Here is a 23,144-nt window from a genome sequence, read left to right as displayed (position 1 = left end):
TTAATTATTTAAATTAAAAATAAGAATCTTCGGCAAACTATTTAATCCACATTGATCAAATAGATAAATAAATTTCACCAAGTAGTTAGAATTCTATGTTGTGGCCTTATAATAATCCCAACTGATCATCAAGTCAGAACATACCATCTTATAATAAACTCGGCCACAACAAATCATAACTGTACTATCATATACCTTCCTAAATTTCCCGCCAAACTTTCTTCTCTCGCATTTTGCCGCCAATTTCAGCCTTCTCTTTCATTCCCATTATCTCTCTCTCTCGCTCTCTCTCACCCGACTCGCTCGTTCTGTGTGACTGTGAGAGGTGAACAATGAAGGACCTTGACTTCAATGCAGAAAAAGGTAACATGTCGCTCCTCCTTTCTCTTTGGTGTGCGATTGTATCAGTTCCTCGCCTTTTCATTTTCTTTACGTCCTTTGTCTTTTTCCAGAACTCGCGAAGGAGTTCCTTTCGAACTTCGCGGATGCGAATGGCAGAGCTAAGTACATGGAAATCCTAGTGAGTTCCATTTTATCTATCATATTCTTTCCTTGTCGTCATTTTTCTCTGAAACCCTAGATCTCGGGTTGGCCACCGAGAATAATGTTCTAGGTTAGAAACGGACTTTTTTTTTTATTGAAACATTTTTGTTAATTACAATTATGCATATATACTATCAATTAAAGTAATCGGGCAAAGAGTCTCCTAGTTTCCATTCTCAATATTATAATTATTGTGATTGTTAGGAAAATCCATAATCTGTCGTCTTTTCTTGAAAGATTAATCCTAATTTTGTTACTTATCAGCAAGAAGTTGCAAACCGCAAAATTCGAGCTATCCATATTGATCTTGAGGACTTATTTAACGTAAGTTTCTTGGTCTGGCCATTCTGCTCTTGGTATTATCTTAGTAACTTTTGAATTATTCCCTTATGGAGAGATTTAGGATTTTACTCTGCAAATGTTTGACAGTACAAGGACCTGGATGAAGAATTTTTCAGTCGGGTTACTGAAAATACCCGCAGATACATTGCAATATTTTCTGCTGCAGTTGATGAGCTCATGCCAGAGCCAATGGAGGCACTTCATGATGATGATCATGACATATTGATGACACAGAGAAATGAGGATAGGCCAGATAGTGCTGACGCTTCTGATTCCCTTGAGAAGATGCCTCCAGAAATTAAACGTTACTTGTAAGCTCGAATGTGGAGCCCTTTTTGCTAAAATCCTGACTGAAGCATATCCAACCCCTGATGATGATCTCTTTGGGTTATGTATCTAATTGATCTAACAGATTGATTGACTGCTAAGTTTCTTTTAAATGGCCTATTTGAGTTCTATAGTGTTACTATATGTAGCTTGATTTCATCATAATGTGGCAACTGAAAGAATTGCCTATATGACATGATGGTGGAGAGGGAGTTGAGAGTAGAGCTTATTGCTAAAGAATGACATGGTCCATATTACTCTAGTTGCTGTTTTTGAATATAATGTAGTTTTTGTGTAGTCTATAAAAATGTATTCTATTCTTCTTATTGATGCTAGAAATGCTCCTTGATATTTTAATTAAATGTAATTGCCTAATAAATTCTTTCCCATCTTGATCCAGTGAGGTTTATATCAGAGCACCTTCGAAGGGGCGAGCATTTACTATTAGGGAGGTCAAGGCTTCTAATATTGGTCAGCTTGTAAGAATATCTGGTATTGTAACTCGTTGTTCAGATGTTAAGCCACTGATGCAGGTTGCTGTATATACATGTGAAGAATGTTGTTTTGAAATTTACCAGGTAATTAGTGTTATCACATCGGAACTTTCTCAACTGGTGCATTCTTGGGTGGAAAATATTAGTTTCATGTGAAATTTCTTATAAAGTTATATCCTTTCTTTTGCCTGGGGGGTGGGGGGAAATAATTATTCTATCTGGAGTCTATTTTTTTCTCCTGGGGCATTAAATGGATTGATTATTTTCTGACAAGTTCATTTTTCATGTTTCTTTTCGTCTTATGCTCCAAACAGGAAGTAACTGCTCGAGTCTTCATGCCCTTGTTTGAGTGTCCATCCAGGCGCTGCAAAACAAACCGAGTAAAGGGAAACCTGATTCTTCAACTCAGAGCATCAAAGTTCCTGAAGTTTCAGGAGGTTTTCCCTTTAATCTGATAATATTTGTATTTTATATTTCAAATATAAATCAGTTATACAGAAGTTTTGGTGGTAAAAATGATTTTTCCAGGCCAAGATTCAAGAGTTGGCTGAACATGTTCCAAAAGGCCACATTCCACGGTCAATGACAGTTCATTTTAGAGGAGAACTTACAAGAAAGGTCAGCTTGTTACTCACTCCATGGAAATAGGGAACACTGTTTCTTTTAACTCCCATTGCCTGACATCAGTACAACATAAGCTATTATCTATACGCTAGCATGAAGGAAAGCCATCAAAATAATGCCGTTACCTAACAGCTAGCATAATAGTGAATGGACTACTCAATTTGGTTGTCCCTATGAGCCATTGTTACTATATTCCAAGACGGAGGATAAAAGACGAGTCAGTGAATAATTTGATCGTGATGATTATTAATGCTAAATAATTCATCAACCTGAATAATTGCAGTTTTCAAAGTTTCATCCCTGCTTTTTATACAAAGATTTAAAATTGCTCCTTTTGAAATGTTATGGCTGCATATCTGTTCTTACTGTGGTAATTGCTATTTTATCCTACTGGTATGTCCAGTTTTTAGCAAACAAATTTTGAATTTTTTCAGGTAGCTCCAGGCGATGTTGTTGAATTATCAGGGATCTTTCTTCCAATTCCTTATACTGGTTTTAGGGCATTGCGTGCTGGTTTAGTTGCAGATACATATTTGGAGGCCATGTCTATCACACATTTCAAGAAAAAATATGAGGAGTAAGTCAATCTCTAATTCTTGATTACCATAAGGCAGCATTCGAGCATTCGGATGTCCAATCTTCTAATGCTTTCTAATTCATGTAGTATGCAGAAACTCGTGTCTAAAACAGAAGCTTAATTTACTGGAATAATAAAAATTGCAATTAAGGGATATGATGCAGAAATGTATGTACTATTGTATCTGATACTAAGACCATTCAGGATTTGTCATACATGGCATGGCTTATGAATGTTTTTTTCCTTATTTTAGGCACTTTCTGATGGCAAATTCAGAAATTACTGATTGATTTATTTGGATGATGATTTATCTTACAATTCCTCATTTATTTAACATTCCCCAAGTTGAAGCAAGAAAGAGTTGTTGACACGCTTAGTTGTGTTCTTGCAGGTATGAACTTCGAGGAGACGAGGAAGAACAAATTGCACGATTAGCTGAGGATGGTGACATTTATGATAAGTTAGCACGATCATTAGCACCCGAAATTTATGGTCATGAAGATATTAAAAAAGCTTTACTTCTACTTCTTGTGGGCGCTCCTCACCGGAAGTTGAAGGATGGGATGAAGGTATTTTGCCATCGTACTAGATGATCCTACTCATCTAACGTGATTAAGGTTTCTTTTTAACGTGATAAAGTACAAGATCAAGCTGAAAGACCACAGAGAGTTGCACAATTTCTCATTATTATTTCTTAGAAGGTTTTAGTTTCAAAGGCTTCAGTATATTCTTTCTGTTAGGTCCCTTCTAGGTTACTTCCTCAGTTAAGGTGGTCAGTTTTTTACATTCAATCTGTAGGAGGACTCTGAACATGCATTGCTTTCTGTTCTAGTCATTTTATGATTTATCAGTTTTTTATTTCTGGCACATCAAATTCTTCAAATGTTGCTTAATGTAAATGCAGATCAGAGGGGATTTACATATATGTCTGATGGGAGATCCTGGAGTTGCTAAGAGTCAGCTTCTCAAGCACATAATAAATGTGGCACCGAGGGGGGTATACACCACAGGAAAAGGAAGCAGTGGAGTTGGTCTGACTGCAGCAGTTCAAAAAGACCCAGTAACAAATGAGATGGTCCTGGAAGGGGGAGCTCTGGTGAGATACATATACATTTCTCTGCTGAAAGTCTATTCTATATGTGGTACAGTATTGTAATCATTCTATTATTGGGCGGAATAAGAAAATGTAAATATCATATTGTCCTATTGCACGTAATATGAATTTAATCAATATCCTGGAAGGAGATCTTTTTCTGGTGATATGGTAGTTTTAAGAGCAATTGTTCAATATATTTGTCTTTTCTTGTGAGAGGATAAATATTTTCTTTTATAAGCCACCTATGTGCCGTCACAAATGTAAGCCTTTTGTTTAGTTTCCCTTTCGATGATCTCTGCAGTTTAATGATGTTGATGTTGATTATGTTTCAGGTCCTGGCAGACATGGGTATTTGTGCAATTGATGAGTTTGACAAGATGGATGAGTCAGATCGTACCGCAATACATGAAGTTATGGAGCAGCAGACTGTTAGCATTGCCAAGGCTGGGATAACCACATCTCTGAATGCAAGAACTGCTGTTCTTGCTGCAGCTAATCCAGCCTGGTATTCATATTGTTTCTTGATGTTGTTGATTGTTTATTTTGACCTACAACAGTCATTCTCATGAAAAGTACAGAACTTTGCATGAAAATGCATATTTGCATGCAAGATCTTAAGTGTTAATTATTGAGTTGGTTCACTTGTGAAGGGGAAGATATGATCTAAGGAGAACTCCAGCTGAAAATATAAATCTTCCACCAGCCCTTCTGTCAAGATTTGACCTTCTGTGGCTGATCCTAGATCGAGCTGACATGGATTGCGATCTTGAAATGGCTAGGCATGTCGTTTATGTGCATCAGAATAAAGAATCTCCTGCCCTTGGGTTCACTCCACTTGAGCCTTCTATTCTTCGGTAAGTATTTTGCACTGAAGACTACTGACAAACTGGTGTGTTATTTTTTGGAAATATTTCCACCTGAAGATGTGGGTTCTGGTTTTGGTTGTTAATACTGGTAGAGACACATATATAACATGACGACATGGGTGCTTTTATATGAAAGCCATCATTATTGATTGCTGTAAACATATGGTGTGAATAATGCTTTTGTTTTATGTTCATTTGAAGAAACAAATATTTTACTTTCCCTTTTTTGGTAAATTAATACTTATTCGCACTATCTTTTGTTTATGCATTTTTTTGATGCTCATCTATAGAGGGAATGTTTTTTAAACTGAATTTTCATGTTTTGGTTTGTAGTGCATATATTTCAGCTGCAAGGAGATTGTCCCCTTGTGTTCCAAGGGAGCTGGAAGAATATATTGCTACAGCATATTCTAACATTCGGCGAGAAGAAGCTGAAACGAATGCCCCACATTCCTATACAACCGCGCGAACTCTGCTTAGCATTCTGCGAATATCAGCTGTAAGTCTGATATCATTTATTTACCCTTGAAATAGATGCACCTGCTTTGATTTGTCGAGTTGCTCCATGCTGGGAATGTTTAAGGGTGTCATTCGGTGATGTGGAAAGATGAGTCCTGAATTATGTGCTAGTTGTACTGATTCTGGGCTTACACTCAGTTTTCATGTTAAAAATTATAGGTAGAGAATGGAATCCAATTGTTCATTTGTGCGGTTGATTGTGTGCTGCTTGGCATGTTGCTGTTGCTTGTGACTTTGAGTTGCAATGTTCCAGATGATATTAACTAAAGTCTATCCACAGGCACTGGCAAGACTACGGTTTTCAGAGACTGTGGCACAGAGTGACGTGGATGAGGCACTTAGGTTAATGCAGATGTCAAAATTCTCTTTGTATACTGATGACCGTCAGAAATCTGGCCTGGATGCTATCTCTGATATCTATTCAATCCTTCGAGATGAAGCTGCAAGGACTGACAAGACAGAAGTGAGCTATGCTAATGCCCTAAACTGGATTTCTAGAAAGGTACAGTTCTTAACTATGGAGTTGAATTTGATGCATGGTTACCTTGATTACAGAATTCCCATTCTGTAGATGTCAGGTGAGAAAAATGGCTGCAAAAATCCTCATGTTTTTGTTTGTTGTTTTTAATCTTTTTAATGGGAAGGGGGTTAACATACTTACTGGAGTTGTTGAAATGCACTCGGTCAAATGTTTAGTTTCATCTTAACTCAGCTCCTATGCCAGGAAAATGAAGTCCATATATATGTTGGAATTAGTATCATACATGAGAATCAGTAAGTGTGAACTATGCCCACATATTTAATTATGATTATTGAGTACCTCATTATGGGTATGGCCCCCAAAAGAAATGATATTGATCTTCAATGTAAGAAACTTGGGTGAAGAACATTATCTATTAGTTAGTGTTTGTTCATTTTACTAGATAGGTACAGTACAAGTTACCAGAATACCAGCTATTTCCATGTTTGTTAATTTAAAATTTTGGTAGTGGACACGAAAGTTTGATGCATCCAGAAGAAACTCATGACAATTAGAAGTTGCGTAATAACTTAATAATAATTAGTCATTTATTTTGTGCACCAACCAGAGCACTGAGTAGTAGTACAATATTTTCTGGACTGTCTTTATGTTATTTTATATTATACAATTATCCAGTGCTTTACTGCAACCGATGAAAATTAAAAAAAAAAAATGCTAATCGATCTGTCCATTTTGCCTAGCACATGCATCTTAATTTAGATTGATCTCTATATTCAAATTGTGCATCCAATATAGGTTCTGGTATATCCCACTATACAAACTGATGTGTTCTTTTCTAATGATGTTGGTTATTATCTTTTAATTCTTGATGGCTTGGCTTCATGACTTTTTTTTGTATATGTGCAATAGTTTGACTTCAAAGAGAAATATTCTAATTCATTGAGTTTCCTTATCAACAGGGATACAGTGAAGCTCAATTGAAGGAATGTCTAGAGGAGTATGCAACGTTAAATGTGTGGCAGATAGATCCACGCTCCTTTGATATTCGTTTTATCTGATGCATGAATTCTGTGATTTATCGAAGTGAAGCAAAATCTTTCTGAAGGACTAGGGTCAGTTCGGGACTGTAACTCCATTGAGAAAAATAAACATGTAAGTAATTTACAGGATAGATCATTACTAACTTCTACAGAAATGCCTTGAGTTATTGTAGTGAGTTTGCTTTGCAACAAAAGTACTTACAACTGCAGCCGTCTTGTATTATATTATGAAATTAAATTTGAATAGAAAGCTGTATTGTGCTGATTGGAATCTTTCCCTTTTAAAGTGCAAAAACATTTGAAGTGGTTGTTTTTCTTGAAATTTTCATGGTTTTCCCCTTCTCTGATATGAACATTGATTTTTTATGAATGCATTTGCTCTGTCCCAATGTAATTCCGGAAATCTGTCATGTTTTGGATGTCTACGTGATTAGGCAGTTAACATTTTGCGATAATTCAACAAATCAAATCTGAGTGATATTCACTCAAAATTGCAGTAGCTCAATTTTTACTTAAAATACTATTATGTGCCGCGCAATAATTTTGTTGCCATTTTATAATAATTCAATCTTGGTGTATATATAACTAAAACATATGTTTTTAAGTTATTTCCCTTCATTGAATTTCCGAATATGATAATATGTATCTTACTCATTTTTTTAATTATTTTTTCTAAGAAAAAAAGACTCTTTATGATAATAATATTTTTTCCATCTACTTAAGTCAACAAAAACATCCATAAATATAAATAATGTATTTCAAAATTTTGTTCGAATCTAAAATTATGAGGTTGCACAAGAATTTTTAGCTTAAAAGAAAAAAACAAGAAGAGTGCAAATGTGAGAATGTTTATGAATAAATTCTTAGGATTTTGTTGCATTTTAATTTAAAATATTTTTTATTATATTCGGAGTTATTACGTTTTATTTTACGTAAAAATAAATCCTTTATAAATTTATTAGTACTGTAATTTTCATACGTGATAAAAGAAAATTCTTAAGATTTTATTGCATTCTATTTAAAAATATTTTTTATTATCTTTTGAATTATTATATTCTATTTTATGTAAAAATAAATTTTTTATAAATTTTGTTGTAAAATTTTTTTAAGAAAAATTACAGCACTAATGAACTACCATTAAACAACAAAATTTGTAATCTTTTGTGTATGTAATTAAAATATATGTTTTTTAGTTATTTTCCTTTATTGAATTTTTAGATCACAATGATAATATCTTACTTATTTATTTAATTTTTTTTTCTTTGGTTTAAAAAGACACTTTTTTTAGGTGTTAATATTCTTCTTATCTACTTGAATTAATAAAAGCATCCATAAATACAAATAATGTATCTCAAATTTTTGTTCAAAATTAAAGTTATAATGTCTATAGAAATTTTCAGCTCGAGAAAAAAACATCGAGTGTAAATGTGAGGATGTTTATAAATAAATTCATAAGGTTTAGTTGCATTTTAGCATGTTACCAGTTATTACATTTTATTTTACATAAAAAGTAATTTTTGTTTTTGTAAGAATTGCTTTATTGAGTGAGAAACATTATGATAAAATAATAGAAATAATTTTTTATTTGATTAATTTTAATAAATTTAATAATAAATACCATATAATTCCTGATAAATTAATTACTAAAATCAAGTAAAAGATTTCATTTATTTTTGAATTTCCGTTGCAAAAAGTGGAACACATTCAACTGATCCGAGACCTGTACCAACTAAGGCGTCGTGAGAAAAGGGAGAAAAATAAATATGAAGCTGGAAGTATAAAAACCAAAGTGGGTGAATACACAACTGGCGGTACTATCTCACGTTAGATGAAAAGACAAATATACCCCTGCTTCGAATTGAGAATTTTCCACTGGATTCCTGTTCAAGGGTAGGGAGCATTTTGTCTTTGCAATCTTTTGAGGTTCCTAATTATCTAATATGGCCAAGCGTATTTACTCTCGACTCCGATTTTTCTCTCTAACAAAATTATACATACAGTGGAGAATTCTTTCAAATATATAATTATTATATTTTATTTAACGAATATGTATATATGAATCCCTCCATTTCTCTCTTCTTCTTCTTCTTCTTCTTGTCTCTGCTCTTAACTGCACATGTATGAAAAATAAAGCCACACCAGAAAATTCTCCAAGCAAACAGAGCCAACATACAAAATGTAACTGCTTTTATTTCTCTATATCCCTGAACCTAGAGCTCTCGAATTCGCTATTGAATTTCATGCTTTGTTTTTGAATTTTTTTTTCCTCTGTTGATTTCCAAACCTCAAGCTCTCGCTATCAACTGCTGCTCGCGCGATTGTTTTCGATACCGAAATCGGCTGCTCTACTAAAGGTAATTTCTCGGCGCTGTGAATGGAAGTCTTTGTTTAGGTTTCGTTTTGTGGTGTTACATGTGTCGTTGATCAGATCTCCAGTCCTTTAATTCTGATGTTTATGCCATTTTTTAATTGGAAGCTGGTGAGAATTTCATGTTTGGAGGTATCTAATGATTGTTTTGGGATTTGGAGGAGGCGACTGCTTCTGTGTCTTCCCAATTTTTGCTGTGGTTTCTTACTCTTTTTAGTTTGGTCATCTGCTTATTCTAGTGGCTGAAACATTCAAGTTTAGAGGAAATTTCAGCTTGAGTAGGTTATGGCTTACTAAAAGCAGTCGATTTATTATCTGTTAGTGTAGTTCATTGAGAGTAATTTTGTGTTGAAGCAGTTATTGCTTACTAAAGGTGATTGATTCGTTATCCTTAAGGTAATTGGCGCTGCTGACTTTGGTTTCCCAAAAGTTTTAAGGAAATTCAGTTAATAAATTCAGGTAGAATTTTAAGAGAAAGTAATAAAGACGTCGTACCGCGATAAATAGAAAACTCAGTTGCTCATTGTTTTATTTCCTTGTTTACTTAAGCTATATCAGGATATTATAATCTCAGTGGAATCGTTTGGGTCCATCGAATTGTAATTTCTCATGGTACTAGGGATTGAAGTGGATTTCTCTTTCAATACTCTACAAGGACCTGTGAATTTGAGAAACTGCATTTTAACATGTGGAATATGAGAATTCATCAATTCAGCTGGGAGAGGTGGCGTTGCAGTGAGAGGGCTCTTACTACTTAGGTGTATCTTTGTTTATTTATATTTGGGTCCTTGAACTTGGTCTTTCTAAGTTTACAACTTTTAGCCTGTGGAAAAAATCTAATATGTGATGGGTGGAACTAAGAAATTAGACTAAAGATGGGAAATGACAATATGCCAAGATACATTTCAAGACTTGATTGTTTTTTAACAAATTCAAGCATTAAGTACAAGAGACTGGATTTAATGTGTTTGGCACATCAAGCGTCCCTATATGACCCATGCATTGCATATACTTAAATCTTTTCTTTATGAGAAAGTAATTCAATAAGGCATCAAGATTATTATGTTCAAGCAAAAAAATACTGTTACATTAGGTACAAGCCAAAATTTCAATGAGGTTTCATACAATATCCCTATCGGAGATCTAGCAACTACAAAGCAAAATTTAATGGAAGTGAAACAGCCTCCGAAGCTCTCTTAACTACCATTTTATGTTGTCTTGACGAAAGGAATTAACTAAGCTTTATGCTGCATCGGTTTCTTTGCTTGGGATATGGTTGTGTTTTTGGCATCTCCTTGGGGGACACGGATTTTTCAGAAATATTTCACTATCTAGCTTGCAAAGAGATTGGAAGGAGCTTTTACGTTTAGGCCTTTTGTTTTTCCATTCTTATTTTCTTTTTTATTTTTCACTTATTTTGTAGGACTTAGTGACAGAATGTTGGTAATTGTATTGTCAATCTTTTGATATGAATAGAGAGGATGAATAGAGAGGACATAAGTAGTAAGAATCGACTTTCTAAAACTAAGTCTTGATGTGGTATTGGAGTCAAGGTTCTAAGTTTAGATTGTCTGCCATGTCTTGTTTGATTTGTGTTATGTGTTAAGTGCGTTAATCTCACTTGCATCTGAGAGATGAGTTTGATAGTGATTGAGTTTGTTTTTTGCTGCTTATAACTGTTTTAAGCATCCCACCTAACCTTCAGTTTTGGTAACATAAGCAGCATTACGCTTATTGGTTTCTAGAGTTGACTTTAGTTAAATTTTTTAGGTTCTTATTCTTTTATTTGATCAGTTTATCTAATCACCTTCTTGATATCTTCTTAAAATTAACAATAATATGGTAATATAAGCAATAAAATATTTATAATAAGTACATGTTTTTAATTAATCTTTTTACTAGAAATAATTACTTATCTTTTTTAATCAACACTTTATCTAAATGCATAACTGTTTACTTTTTACGTAAAAAATTTACAAATATCCATTTGGCCAGACTTTTGCTGCGAAATATAAAAGTTTTTGCAGGCGTAAAAAATATAATTGTTCTTAATGGATTTTGTCTTTGCCTTTTAATAATGGTAAAATCTAAAGTTGAAAATATATGTTTCTAAGATATGACTTGTGTTATAGTAGGTAATAATATTATTAATGAGTATATTTGTTAATTACATGTTTCATTAATTTAATAATTTTAAAATAAAATAATAATACTTTGTTTCTAATAATTTTATTTATTATAAGTTACGTATATATTTTTATTTTAAAAATTAATTACTGATGATTAAAAATAAAAAGTTTAGTTGAGTAAAATAGATAAAATAATTAAATAAAATAATATGTAAATTATTGGAAAATTCAAATGATATTTAAATAATTCATATAATTTATCTTTTATTAATATGCAATTTTTAATTATTTCAACACTTGGTACTAATTCTTTGTCATGATTAATTGAACACAATATCATATTTTATATCAACAACAGTTTTCCAACTAGTTTAACAAACAATATACTGCTTTTATTGAAAATAACTTCTACAATACTTTTTAACAACTTATAGCACACAAACTAGTTGGATCAAATAGGCCCTAAGTAACTGAAATCGTTATGCTGATTTAAGCATATCTTTTTGAGCAATGTGGAATTCCTTCTTAGAATATAAACAATAACGTTAGTTCATTCCAACTAAGTTAAATTTTTGGATAATTGGTAACAACTAATTACTTAGACTATTTTTTGTTGGGTCAATAGCACTCATAAGTCTCAATTGAGAAAGAATAGTTGCTTTTCTTTTTGTACATAATGTTATTTGTAATGCTGCTTGTTTTTAAGCCAATGTCTTGTCTGCATATATAATAATTAATCGTATCAGTTACGACAAAAGTATGTGACAGTGTTTCTTCTGTCGTCCAGAATGAAGAATATGAATCGGAAGTGTAGATCTTCTGGTGGTGAATCTTCTCTTTGCAAGGCATCTTTTAAAATCTCACATGTGGTGCGGGAGAACTCTCGGTGTGAGCAACAGGAGATAGTTACTGGTGATGCTGTTGGAAGCAATATGCATATAGACCACAGAGAAATTTACTTTCTTATTATGCATTTCTTGTCCGCTGGTCCTTGCAAGAGAACTTTTGGACACTTGTGTAATGAGCTTCTGGAACATCAGCTTCTACCCAGAAGATATCATGCTTGGTTTTCAAGAAGTGGAACACATAGTGGGAATGATAGTGATGATGGAATCTCTTTTCCATTAAGTTATGATAAGTTGGTGGAGAGGTAGTTATGCTTCTCATTTTATTTTAATTTTAGAACTTCATTGTGAAATTTATTCCAAATATTCAATTTTCATGCATGTATGTTCAGATAAGTAGTTTACCCAAGCTTAAAGATGGTAAGAGTCCGCAAACCTTTTTCAAATCAATGTGTACTGATGTATTCTAACACTCTTCTATCGGCACTACCTAGATGGATGTCGGAAATAACATAAATAGTATTCTTAGGAATTTGGATACAAGATCTAAAGACTGTAAGTAGTTATTCCTAGAGTTTAATATGACTGGGGATAGACCAGCAGGATATATTGGGTCCATAGTTTTGTACACATATTTTGAGGCCAAGCTTGTAGAAAGCTCCTACTTCAAAATTTATGTGTGGATATCAACATGTTCTTTGTTTTGATTTATATTAATATATTTTATCTTCTAATGTTTGTTTGTTTGTTTATCTTTCCCCTGTTCCTGTCTTTCTTTTTGGATTAGCTTATCCTCCTATGATTGTACTTCCTCTTTCCTTATCTAAAATATTTCTTTTCCTTTCAAAAGATATTTAACTCATTTCTTCATGGTGAGTCATGCTATTTTCTTCTGACTTATCAAGTTGCCATTTTGTTACCATTAGGTATCCTCACATCGAGAAGGATCACTTGGTAAAGCTTCTAAAGCAACTGATTCTGTATTCAGCCTCTCCTTTGCGTGGCGAGATTGGGCAAAATACTCCAAATGCAGCTGATGTTCCTACACTGCTGGGATTTGGTTCTTTTTCGCTTCTGAATTGTATGTAACTTAACTTCGTAGTTTACTTGACTTTAATTTGATAGTTTCAATGAAAATTCAATTCAATATTCAACTCAACCCAAATTAGGCTGAACATTCTAGTGGTGTTGGTTGCTTTTTGTGGAGTGCTTTAATCAATCTGTTGAATACTTTGGAAAAGATTGGATGTTGCTTGAAATGTTGGAGCCACATGGGAGAAGCTTAAACCACATGGCCTCCCTCTCAAAATAACAATATCAGGGGATGCTTTAGTCTCCAAACCTGTTTCTGCAGAAAAAGTCCGAATTCTGGTAGAAGAAAGTATGTAGGTAGCAGGACTTCAAGGGAAACTTACCCCTCTTGTTGAATTTCCAGAGAGGTATGTCACTGATCAGAGACTACCTATTAGCTTCCTTGAGCAGTGCCATAAGACAATTTAATCTTCAAACTCTAAATCATTGAGGTTCTCGGTGAAAGCGATATTCCAAGAAGAACTGTCATGACTCCCCTCTTAATCATCCCCAGATCCTACCTTCTTTGTGCGTGCAATGGAGAAAATTCTAGGCAAGATGTCTTTCAAAGGTCTGTCAGTACACTGGGTTGTGCGGAATGAAAGAAATGCAAGAGGTTTTGAGAGTATAGAGACTAATATTACAAAAATTAACAATAGGCGGATCTATTTTTCGTTCTATTTTATTAGGTCATGACATCAAAGATTGAGATGATTTTGGGTGGATCATGGACCACTTAATAGAATTGTAATATATACTTTGTACATGGACGGTATCCCCTTGATACCTTTATGAATAACATTTCTTGTCTGATATTTAAAAAAAAAAAGGCATGTCAGTTCACTAATGATCAAACTAGAACCTGACTCTGCACCACTTGTAAAAAATTCCAGTTCCTATTAATCCACATCCATGAACTATAACCAAGAGCACATATGGTGTTCTTAGCAGTCTGCCCATTGTCCTCTGAGCCGAATTTTACAACAATAAACTTCCTCTAGAGAGCATTCAAGGAGCTGAGGAACCTCTATTTGATGAGGCTTTGATTCATTGGAAAGATTTCTCTCCTGCTAATGCATTTTGGGAAGCTCTGGATCACTTTGCTGTATGCTACCCCACCTTTGCGCTTGAGGACAAGGGCCATATGGAGAGGGGAATAATATATTAGTCAGCAAAAATCAGTACGTACAAATTTGCCAGATTTAGATTTAGGGGTGAGGAATTTTTCAATTTGGTGGCAGTCTACAAGAGATTCACTCATGGGAAGAAGATATAGCTGCGTAGCTAAGTATTTTATTCATGTTTAGATCTTTTGTTTGTTCATGGGTGTCTGTTGTATTGTCACATGAGCTGCTTGTATTCTTTATTACTTGTTCCTATTCACAAGGTACTAATTATTTATGCTCTTGTTGCACGCCATAAAATGATAGTTTGAAGGGAAGAATAGATATCTAGAGAGTTTCAGTGAGAAATTTGAGTACTTTCTTACTCAAGGTTGTTGGTTTTTTCTTAACGAGCCCAATCTTATTCAACCAAAATAGAGTAGAAATGTTGGATTCTGCTTGAGACCTTCTAAATTTGACTTTATCTTATCTGGATTGTTTCAGAAAGGTTTCCTTTCTTTTCTGCACGTGATAAACTTGACTTTACCAAGTATTTCTTGGTGTTAATTATATCTGCTTTCAGGATCCTCTTCCTCTTCCCGTAGATTTTTACCTGATATTTTTTTATTGTTCTCGAAGTTTTCCTTTCTATCTTTGCAGGTGATAGAAATCCAGTATATCAGAAAGTTAAGCCCCTGCCAGCTTTCTTGCGCTGGCCACACATGCAAGCTGATCAAGTTCGTGGGCTAAGTCTGAGAGAAATTGGTGGAGGTTTCAAAAAGCACCATCGTGCCCCATCCATTCGTTCTGCATGTTATGCCATTGCTAAGCCATCAACCATGGTGCAAAAGATGCAAAATATAAAAAAGCTTAGGGGACATCGTGATGCTGTCTATTGCGGTGTGGTCTTCCTGTCCTATGAACTTGCATTTCAAATATTGGTGTCCTCGTTATCCAACTCTAGCAAATGATGTTCATATATCCTCTCAAATTATAATTGTGTACTTACAGCTATGCTGATGTAGTTTCTGCCTAGTTCTTCTGTAAGATTGGTTATAATGCGAAGATCAGTTTTTTAGATCAATTTTCTTGGGGAGAGTGTTTGGCTTAAGATAATAGCAATGGTGCCAAAAGCTTGGCTTGCAGACTTCTTTATGCCTCTTCTTATCTTTGAAAATTTCATAAGTAGAACTTCCTAATATGATTTGTCTGCTATGAACTTTCAGGGTTAAGTAAATAGGTCTAAAGCAACTTATATAGTTTTACTTCATTTTCTTCATATTCTCTTGTTGAAAAAGTTTTGTAGGATGTAAGTTAGATCCAGACCAAACAGATGGCAACTGATATCTCCATTTTGGGTATTTCTGCCTGTGATTTTTCTATAGTATGTTACTCTTGGATGAGTATTACATTGGGGGTGAGAGGGTAAGAGAAAAATCATTAGTTTCCAGTGAAAGTAATTTGGTTGGTGTACTTGAGGACAAATAACCTGATTTAACATATTAATATAATGCTTTGCATCCTCTAACATTTAGTAAACTTGGGGAATTTATTGTTAAGGGGGCTGATGAGAATTGGTTAGAGAAGTTGTTCTTAATCTTTTGCCCTTTTCAATTCTTTTCTTGTATGCCATATTTTTTTTTTCTGAGAAAGGAAAGGACTGATATGATGGCCATGCTTGTATCTTGTAGCCATATTTGATCGCTCTGGGAGATATGTTATTACCGGTTCTGATGATCGTCTTGTAAAAATTTGGTCAATGGAAACTGCCTTTTGCTTGGCTAGCTGCCGTGGACATGAAGTGAGTTATATTGCCTATGTGGTGTGTCGTAGGGTCAATGTAGCTTTTAAAGCTATGTCTCACTTAGTTGTTTTATGAACTGAAGGGTGACATAACAGATTTGGCTGTAAGTTCAAACAATGCTTTGGTGGCATCTGCTTCAAATGATTTTGTGATCCGCGTTGTAAGGATACTTGTAGTAGCTTTTGAGTTACTCATTATTAGGTTAATACAACTGAGTAATTCTTATTGGTTATTGACAGTGGCGCTTGCCAGATGGAGTGCCAATTTCAGTTTTACATGGGCATACTGGAGCTGTTACTGCCATTGCCTTTAGTCCCAAGCCCAGCTCTGTTTTCCAGCTTTTATCGTGAGCTCCACTTCTAGAGTCATTGCAGTTAGCTGTTTTTTTTTTCCAATTAATTGATCTGTGTGGTTATTTTAAGTGGAATAATTTAATTCAAAGTCAGTTCTCTTTAATGTCACGTGATCCACTTCTGACTCTTAAAAGTATCTTTCTCTGAGATCCTTTCTTTCTTTCTAAAAAAAAGAAGCTTCCTTTTAAACTTTTGGGATTCATATTTCGGGCAAGGATAGTATTACAACATCACCTGGCAGGTTTTTATTATTTTGCATTGATATTTTGACTTTACTAATAATGTAGCTCATCCGATGATGGAACTTGTCGAATCTGGGATGTTAGATCTTCACACACTAGGCCAGTTATTTATGTACCAAGGCCTTCCGATGCCATCAGCGGTTAGATGATTGCTTCTGTATTCTTGCTGATTTTGTTTTTGATTGGTAATAATTCATATAGAAACTGATAAATTGTCTTCAGGCAAAAGCAATGGTCCCTCTACCAATGGAACCCCTGCAAGCAATAATCCCCAGATTCGTCGAATACTGTGTTGTGCATATAATGCCAATGGAACTGTTTTTGTTACTGGTAGCTCGGACACATATGCAAGGGTGTGTTTGAACATCTAAATTCTCCAAATAATTTTATAATGGGTTTGTTCTTCTTTTTTTTATTTTATTTTTCCCCCTAAAAAGAGGTATTTTTTTAAAATTTTGTTTTTCAATTTTCTTTTGTAGTTTCCAGAAACTAGTTTTTGGATATTTTATCAAGGATAAGATGTTTTCAGGTTTGGTGTGCCCTTAAGGGTACTGCAGAAAACACTGAACAACCAATTCATGAGCTGGATGTTTTACGCGGCCATGAGAATGATGTCAACTATGTCCAATTTAGGTAAGTCTCCATGAGAATCATGTCACCCTTTGTAGTTTATACACATAGGAAGAATTATTGATTACATTCAACTAACCAGTCTCACATTCAGCTATGTGCGTAAGTGTGTTTTTTTTTTTGTTTTTTGCTTTTCTTTTGTGAAAGCTACAAGATCTTATGATGGTCTGTTCTCTTTCTTCTGCAGTGGATGTGCTGTGGCCCCAAGGTCTTCAACATCTGATATTTTGAAGGAAGATAACGTTCCAAAATTTAAAAATTACTGGTCTGTCAATATCTTCAGTTTGAGTTCACAGGATATGATCCATTTTTAGGAGATGTTTCAACTTCTTCCTTTCCCATACAAAAAAAAAAGTCTTTCCTCAGATTTATAAGAACTGCACCCTTGACTTTGATGTTCAGGTTTTGTCATGATAACATAGTCACCTGTTCTCGTGATGGTAGTGCAATTATATGGATTCCACGTTCCCGTAGATCTCATGTGAGTTATCTAAACCAATGCCTGTGGACAATGCATGCTTCTTTTAGTGATAGGATTCCTTGGAATAACCGTTTTGAATGTTATATTGAGTGGAGTTTGCTTTGTTGTAATTTAGTTTAATGCTTATAAATTTTAAATTTGTTAACTAGCTCTTCCTTTCATGCAACTTTTTCATTGTTAAGGGAAAATTTGGACGCTGGACGCGGGCATATCATCTAAAGGTTCCACCTCCCCCACTGCCTCCTCAACCACCTCGAGGAGGCCCGCGCCAAAGATTGCTTCCAACTCCTCGTGGTGTCAATATGATTGTGTGGAGCCTGGATAATCGCTTTGTGCTTGCAGCTATCATGGGTAAAGTAGTGACTTATGAAGACCCATCTATTGAAGGATTAGCATTAATAAAAGAGCCATTTTCTGACACTTCTTTGATGCAGAATAAAGTAACTATAGATTATCTAAATAGATTATAAATCATAAATTTTTAAATTTAAAACTATTAAACTATTTAGGAATCTATTATTATAATTATAGTAACTTTAGGATTTTATTCTCATTAGTATTAAGCTTTCCTATTTCTATTAGGAGTAGAATTTCTACTTAAACATCCTTTAAGTGAGAAGCCTAGGTGTAATTCACTTTGGGATGGGGTGATACGTAAAGTGTCTAGGTGGTTAGAGCTTGAAAACGGCTCTATTTGTGATGGTCAGACTTGTCTATCTAGCATCACTTTATGCCACATAAAGTGGGAGACTAGAGGGAGTAATGAGAACATTTCTATAGTAATGTTGGAGAGGAACAGAGATCATTTGGTGAATTAGGAGGTGTGTTGTAAGTCTAGAACGTTTAAAGGTTTGGGTATTGAGAATTTAAAATCTAGGAATTTGTCATTGTTGGCTAAGTGGTTATAGGGTTTTCTGTAGGAACCAAATTCCTTGTTGCATAAAATGATCAAAATATCCATGGAACTCAATGGGATGGATGGGATGCAATGGCCAGGAGATCCACCTAGCTCAAAGCCCACGCAAAGCCATCTCTTGCTTGTTACCCCCTAAGTACATAATTTCCTTATTTATTTTGAATTTCTTCACGCCACAAAGGCCCAAGTGACTAGTTTTCTGCCTCACCAATGGTAACGAAAGTTGAAACTTCTACTTTTTTTTTTCACAGCTTGAATGACAGAGAAACTGGAGAACTCCTTAGCCTATTGAGCCTATTAGAATTTTTCCAATCATCCTAATAGTCAGATAGCAGGGTGTTGTCTCTAGATTTATTAGGTACATTCACTTCTAAATCCTTCTTCAACGGCATTCTGACAAGTTAAGGATCTTTCTAAAGTGAAGGTGTTCTGTGGACTGCAGTTACAAGTTCCATGGACTGCAGTTACGATTAAACACCAATGAGCTGTTACAAGTTCGTAGTTCTGATCGAGTTTTGTCTCCAATGTGTGTAATGTGCTGGAGAGGGATGGAAACATATGACCATCCATTCATTCAATGTAAGGTGGCATGGAAGCTATGAACAACCTTGGATAACACCTCCCTCGGAATGTATAGATTGAGAGAACAAAAATAGAGAGAATATTTGAAGAGTGACTTTTCTGATCTTATGCTTCTCCAGACAGTACTTTACATAATGTCAATTTATAGGATACAAGAAGTGAAAAATATTTCTTCTTAGGAAATGTATTTTTTGGGGTTGTTATGGCTAGGATAGCAGGGAGGAAACAGGGGAATCAGCAGAAATCACCCTTCAGGTAAGATACATTTCCTAGATTCTAGAACAAAAAATGAATTTTCCTAGGATATCTTTCTAATGAAAAGTGGTATAAGTATTACAATTCTATCATCAAGAAAGTCCATATTAGCATGGATATCTCTTTTCTAGAAAACACCCCTTATTCCAACTAAAAATTTCTTTAGGAGGGATAATTTTTGGGAAATGTCTATTCCACTACCTAATAAAATCCTTGAAACCTCATCTTATGAACATCATGTTGTTGGAAGTAAAGGAAACTTATATAAAGGAAATAATGAGGATCCTAGTCAAGAAATCAAATATAGATGTATCTACAACAAGGGAGAAATACTACGAAAGGATCATCATAATTTTAATTATGAGCTTATGGTTTATAATAGAAAAAAAAAGTCATGAAAGGAATAAAGATTGGGCTATTATCCCAATACAGAATCAATCAAAGCCCGAGGGGATGATTCCCCAGATATTTCAGGTAATTCCATCTATTCCAATTTTAATTGTATCTCCTACTCTAGTCTCTATAACTTCATCAGGTGATCTTTTTCGGACCTTGATATGCTTGTAGCGTAAGAAAAGGAATCCAAATTTGCACAAAATATCTTATTGTCAAGTATAGCTCTGACAACAAAATTTTTGGGAATCATAGAGCATTTACCTCCTGTTTAGAAATTTTCAGGAAGCCCTAGGTGATCTGAATTTTCCAGGCTGGTGGTACTTGAGATGAATTTTCTTGAAAACCAAAACTTAGGAGATTTATTTGCCAAAAGACAAGAAGATCATAGATTGCAAATGGGTGTTTACAGTTAAATGCAAAGTTGATAAAAGTGTGGAGAGATACAAGACAAAACTTGTTGCGAGGAGCTCTACTCAAACCTACAGAATAAATTACGATAAACTTTTTGCTCCAGTTGCCAAGATAAATTCAACCCAAATACTATTGTTATTTTCTATGAACTCTAATTGGCATCTATATCAATTGAATGTAAAAAATGCATTTCTTAATGGAGATTTGGAATATGAAGTTTTTATGAATACCATCCAGTTTTCAAGAAAGATATATATTCCAACAAATTTGCAAGTTAAAGAAGTCTATTTATGGCCTCAAATAATCCCATAGAACATGGTTTGAACACTTTTGCAAAGTTATAAAAAGTCATAGCTATTGTCAAAGTGAAGCCGATATAGTGTTTTTAAATATTCACTTGAAGGTAAAATTGCTGTTTTAATTATTGATATGGATGATGTAATCTTGAGAGGAAATGATGATATTGAGCTCAACAAACTAAAAGGAAACTGACTTATGTTTTTGAGATCAAGGACATGGGTGCAGTGAATTATTTCCTTGCGGTGGAATTTGGGAGAGAATGTGTTATAAATCACCACTTTGTAGGTTATTATAGACGAATGGTGCCAATCCATAATATTTAATTCAGCGAGATCAAATGTTTAACTTATTAATGTGTTGGTGATTGGGAAAAATCAGAATGCATTTATAGAAAGTAGCCAAATCCTTGATGCTGTTATGATTGCCAATGAAATTGTTGATTAATTGGTGGGGCAGAAAAAAAGGGTATCATTTGTACAATTGACATGAAGAAGACTTACGACCATGTGTGTTCGGATTTTTGTGAACTATATGTTGGAGAGGATGAGTTTTTGCTGTAAATGGAGGAAATGGGTCATGAACTGTATTTCTACAACCTTGTTTTCTGTCATGGTGAATGGAGGTCCGTCGACATTCTTTAAGGCTTCAAGAGGTCTTCGCCAAGATGATCCTTTGTCACCTTTACTTTTCCTTACGGTTATGAAAGCATTCAGCAAGTTGATGGATAGGGCGAGGTGGTTGAATGTGTTGAAGGGTGTTGAGGTAGGGAGTGAGGATATAAGGGTGAGGCTGTCGCACTTATTTTTCGCGGATGATGCATTAATTTTTTGTGAACCGGATCTGCAGCCATTGCTGCATTTAAGGTTTTGCTTTGTTTTGAAATGGTGTCCATACTTAAAATTAATATGAGGAAGATGAAATTGGTAAGAATTAGCGATAGAGGGGATGAAAGGAGTTTGGCTACGGTGTTGGGATGCAAGGTCACTACTTTACCAATCAAATACCTTAGTTTACTACTTGGGGTTAAATTCAAAGATGTGAAAACTTGGAAGCCTATTATGGACTTGTTTGAAAAAAGGTTGGCAAGATGGAAGAAGAATTTCCTATCAAAAGGGGGTATACTCACGTTGATCAAGAGTACCCTTTCAAATTTACCAATATACCAACTTTCCATTTTAACCATTCCGGCTAGCATTGCGGCTAAACCTGAAAATATCTAATGTAGGTTCCTTTGGGGAATGGAGAGGGTTATAGAAAATATCATTTTGTTAGGTGGGAAGAGATGAAGAAACTCGTTAAGGAGGGAGGCCTTGGTTTAAGATCTATTAGAGAGATGAATTGTGCTCTCCAAGGGAAGTGGTTATGGAGGTCTCTTTTCGAGGAGGAGAAGTTGTGGAGGAAGATGGTGCAGGCGAGATGGGGCAACTAGGTCTCCTTTCATACGTGCCACAATTTTTGAATAAAACTTATATTAAAGTCACTTGGACCAGGGACTATCCTTTCTACATAACACGAGTCCCTAAAATTTTTTTTCTTCAGTAAACTCTCTTTCAAGCGAGACACGATTCAACTCATCTAAGTATTTGAAAGTGATTCCATCGGACTTGGGCCTCCACCCAAACTCCTTGTCATATAATCTACAGAAAAACTTCCTAACCGCTTGCCTCAACTATTCGTTATCCTTAACAATCCAGTCATCAATCTCTATTTCCTCCACATAGTTAATCTCTCTCTGATGATTTGTCATACTATGAAAGAATTTTGTGTTTCTATCCTCCTCTTTAATCCACCTGGCTCGACTTTTATTTCCATAAAATCTCCTCCATTTGTAGTTTATTTGTCAATTCAGTCTTTAAAGATCCTTGCAAGCTAACTCTTCAATAGACAAAACGTTCTCGTCCTCCATCCTACAAATTGTCTCAATATCTTGGAACAAAGATTGGATGTACATATATTTCAAGAAAAAAAAAATTGTGTGTGCATACCTTCACTCCTCATATCATCCTTACTCCACTTTTTGATTTTGGTTTTCACTACTATTATCTTTTGAACAACGATAAAATTGACTCTACTATTCACCATTGTCACTGGCTACCATTCACTGATCTTATCACATAAACCATTAGCCTTCAGCCATTTGTCTTCAAATTTGAAAGGAAAGGGCACCACTTGATCCTATTTTGACAAGGCAAGTAGGAAAGTGATTAGATATGGTCTGTTGCAGAAGCTTTTGGCTTATAATGATTGCTTGAAATTGGCAGAAAACCGAAACCAATAACCTATTAATTCTTCAACATGCCAGATTGAGTCTCTGATTGGACCAGGTTTATTTACCTCTCATGAGAGGTA

At 34.7% G+C, this 23,144-nt stretch overlaps 2 protein-coding genes across 4 annotated transcripts in view; both read left to right on the top strand.

Moving 5' to 3' along the window:
• The first annotated feature begins 204 nt into the window (after nt 1–204).
• Nucleotides 205–7,174, top strand: PRL (Minichromosome maintenance (MCM2/3/5) family protein). Of its 2 annotated transcripts, XM_022048583.2 has the most exons (15): nt 205–363; nt 453–520; nt 808–867; nt 973–1,196; nt 1,613–1,790; nt 2,021–2,143; nt 2,235–2,324; nt 2,765–2,907; nt 3,299–3,476; nt 3,812–4,003; nt 4,336–4,508; nt 4,654–4,857; nt 5,203–5,368; nt 5,669–5,890; nt 6,829–7,174. In XM_022048583.2, the coding sequence occupies exons 1-15, from the start codon at nt 333–335 to the stop codon at nt 6,925–6,927; spliced, it is 2,151 nt and encodes a 716-aa protein (XP_021904275.1). In that variant the 5' UTR covers nt 205–332; the 3' UTR covers nt 6,928–7,174. The 2 variants fall into 2 exon arrangements, with proteins under 2 accessions (XP_021904275.1, XP_021904276.1); XM_022048584.2 differs by lacking the exon at nt 973–1,196.
• Nucleotides 7,175–8,914: 1,740 nt separating this feature from the next.
• Nucleotides 8,915–23,144, top strand: part of LOC110819538 (WD40 domain-containing protein) — a 28,955-nt gene continuing 14,725 nt past the window's right edge. The window contains exons 1-14 of one of the 2 annotated variants that reach the window (XM_088220970.1): nt 8,915–9,087; nt 9,200–9,263; nt 12,194–12,556; nt 13,178–13,332; nt 15,065–15,325; nt 16,117–16,226; nt 16,312–16,389; nt 16,469–16,575; nt 16,870–16,964; nt 17,047–17,177; nt 17,354–17,457; nt 17,642–17,719; nt 17,857–17,935; nt 18,118–18,286. In XM_088220970.1, coding sequence (XP_088077096.1) covers nt 12,195–12,556; nt 13,178–13,332; nt 15,065–15,325; nt 16,117–16,226; nt 16,312–16,389; nt 16,469–16,575; nt 16,870–16,964; nt 17,047–17,177; nt 17,354–17,457; nt 17,642–17,719; nt 17,857–17,935; nt 18,118–18,286 — 1,729 coding nt within the window. In that variant the 5' untranslated portion in view covers nt 8,915–9,087; nt 9,200–9,263; nt 12,194. Of the gene's footprint in view, nt 9,264–12,193; nt 12,557–13,177; nt 13,333–15,064; nt 15,326–16,116; nt 16,227–16,311; nt 16,390–16,468; nt 16,576–16,869; nt 16,965–17,046; nt 17,178–17,353; nt 17,458–17,641; nt 17,720–17,856; nt 17,936–18,117; nt 18,287–23,144 lie in introns of both variants that reach the window. The other variant, XM_088220971.1, reaches the window with a different exon arrangement.

Source organism: Carica papaya, chromosome 5 (genome assembly GCF_054855325.1).
Source record: "Carica papaya isolate Zhongbai chromosome 5, ASM5485532v1, whole genome shotgun sequence".
NCBI lineage: Eukaryota > Viridiplantae > Streptophyta > Magnoliopsida > Brassicales > Caricaceae > Carica > Carica papaya.
The sequence above is the reverse complement of the archived record's forward strand: the minus strand, read 5'-3'. Positions and strand labels throughout refer to the sequence as shown.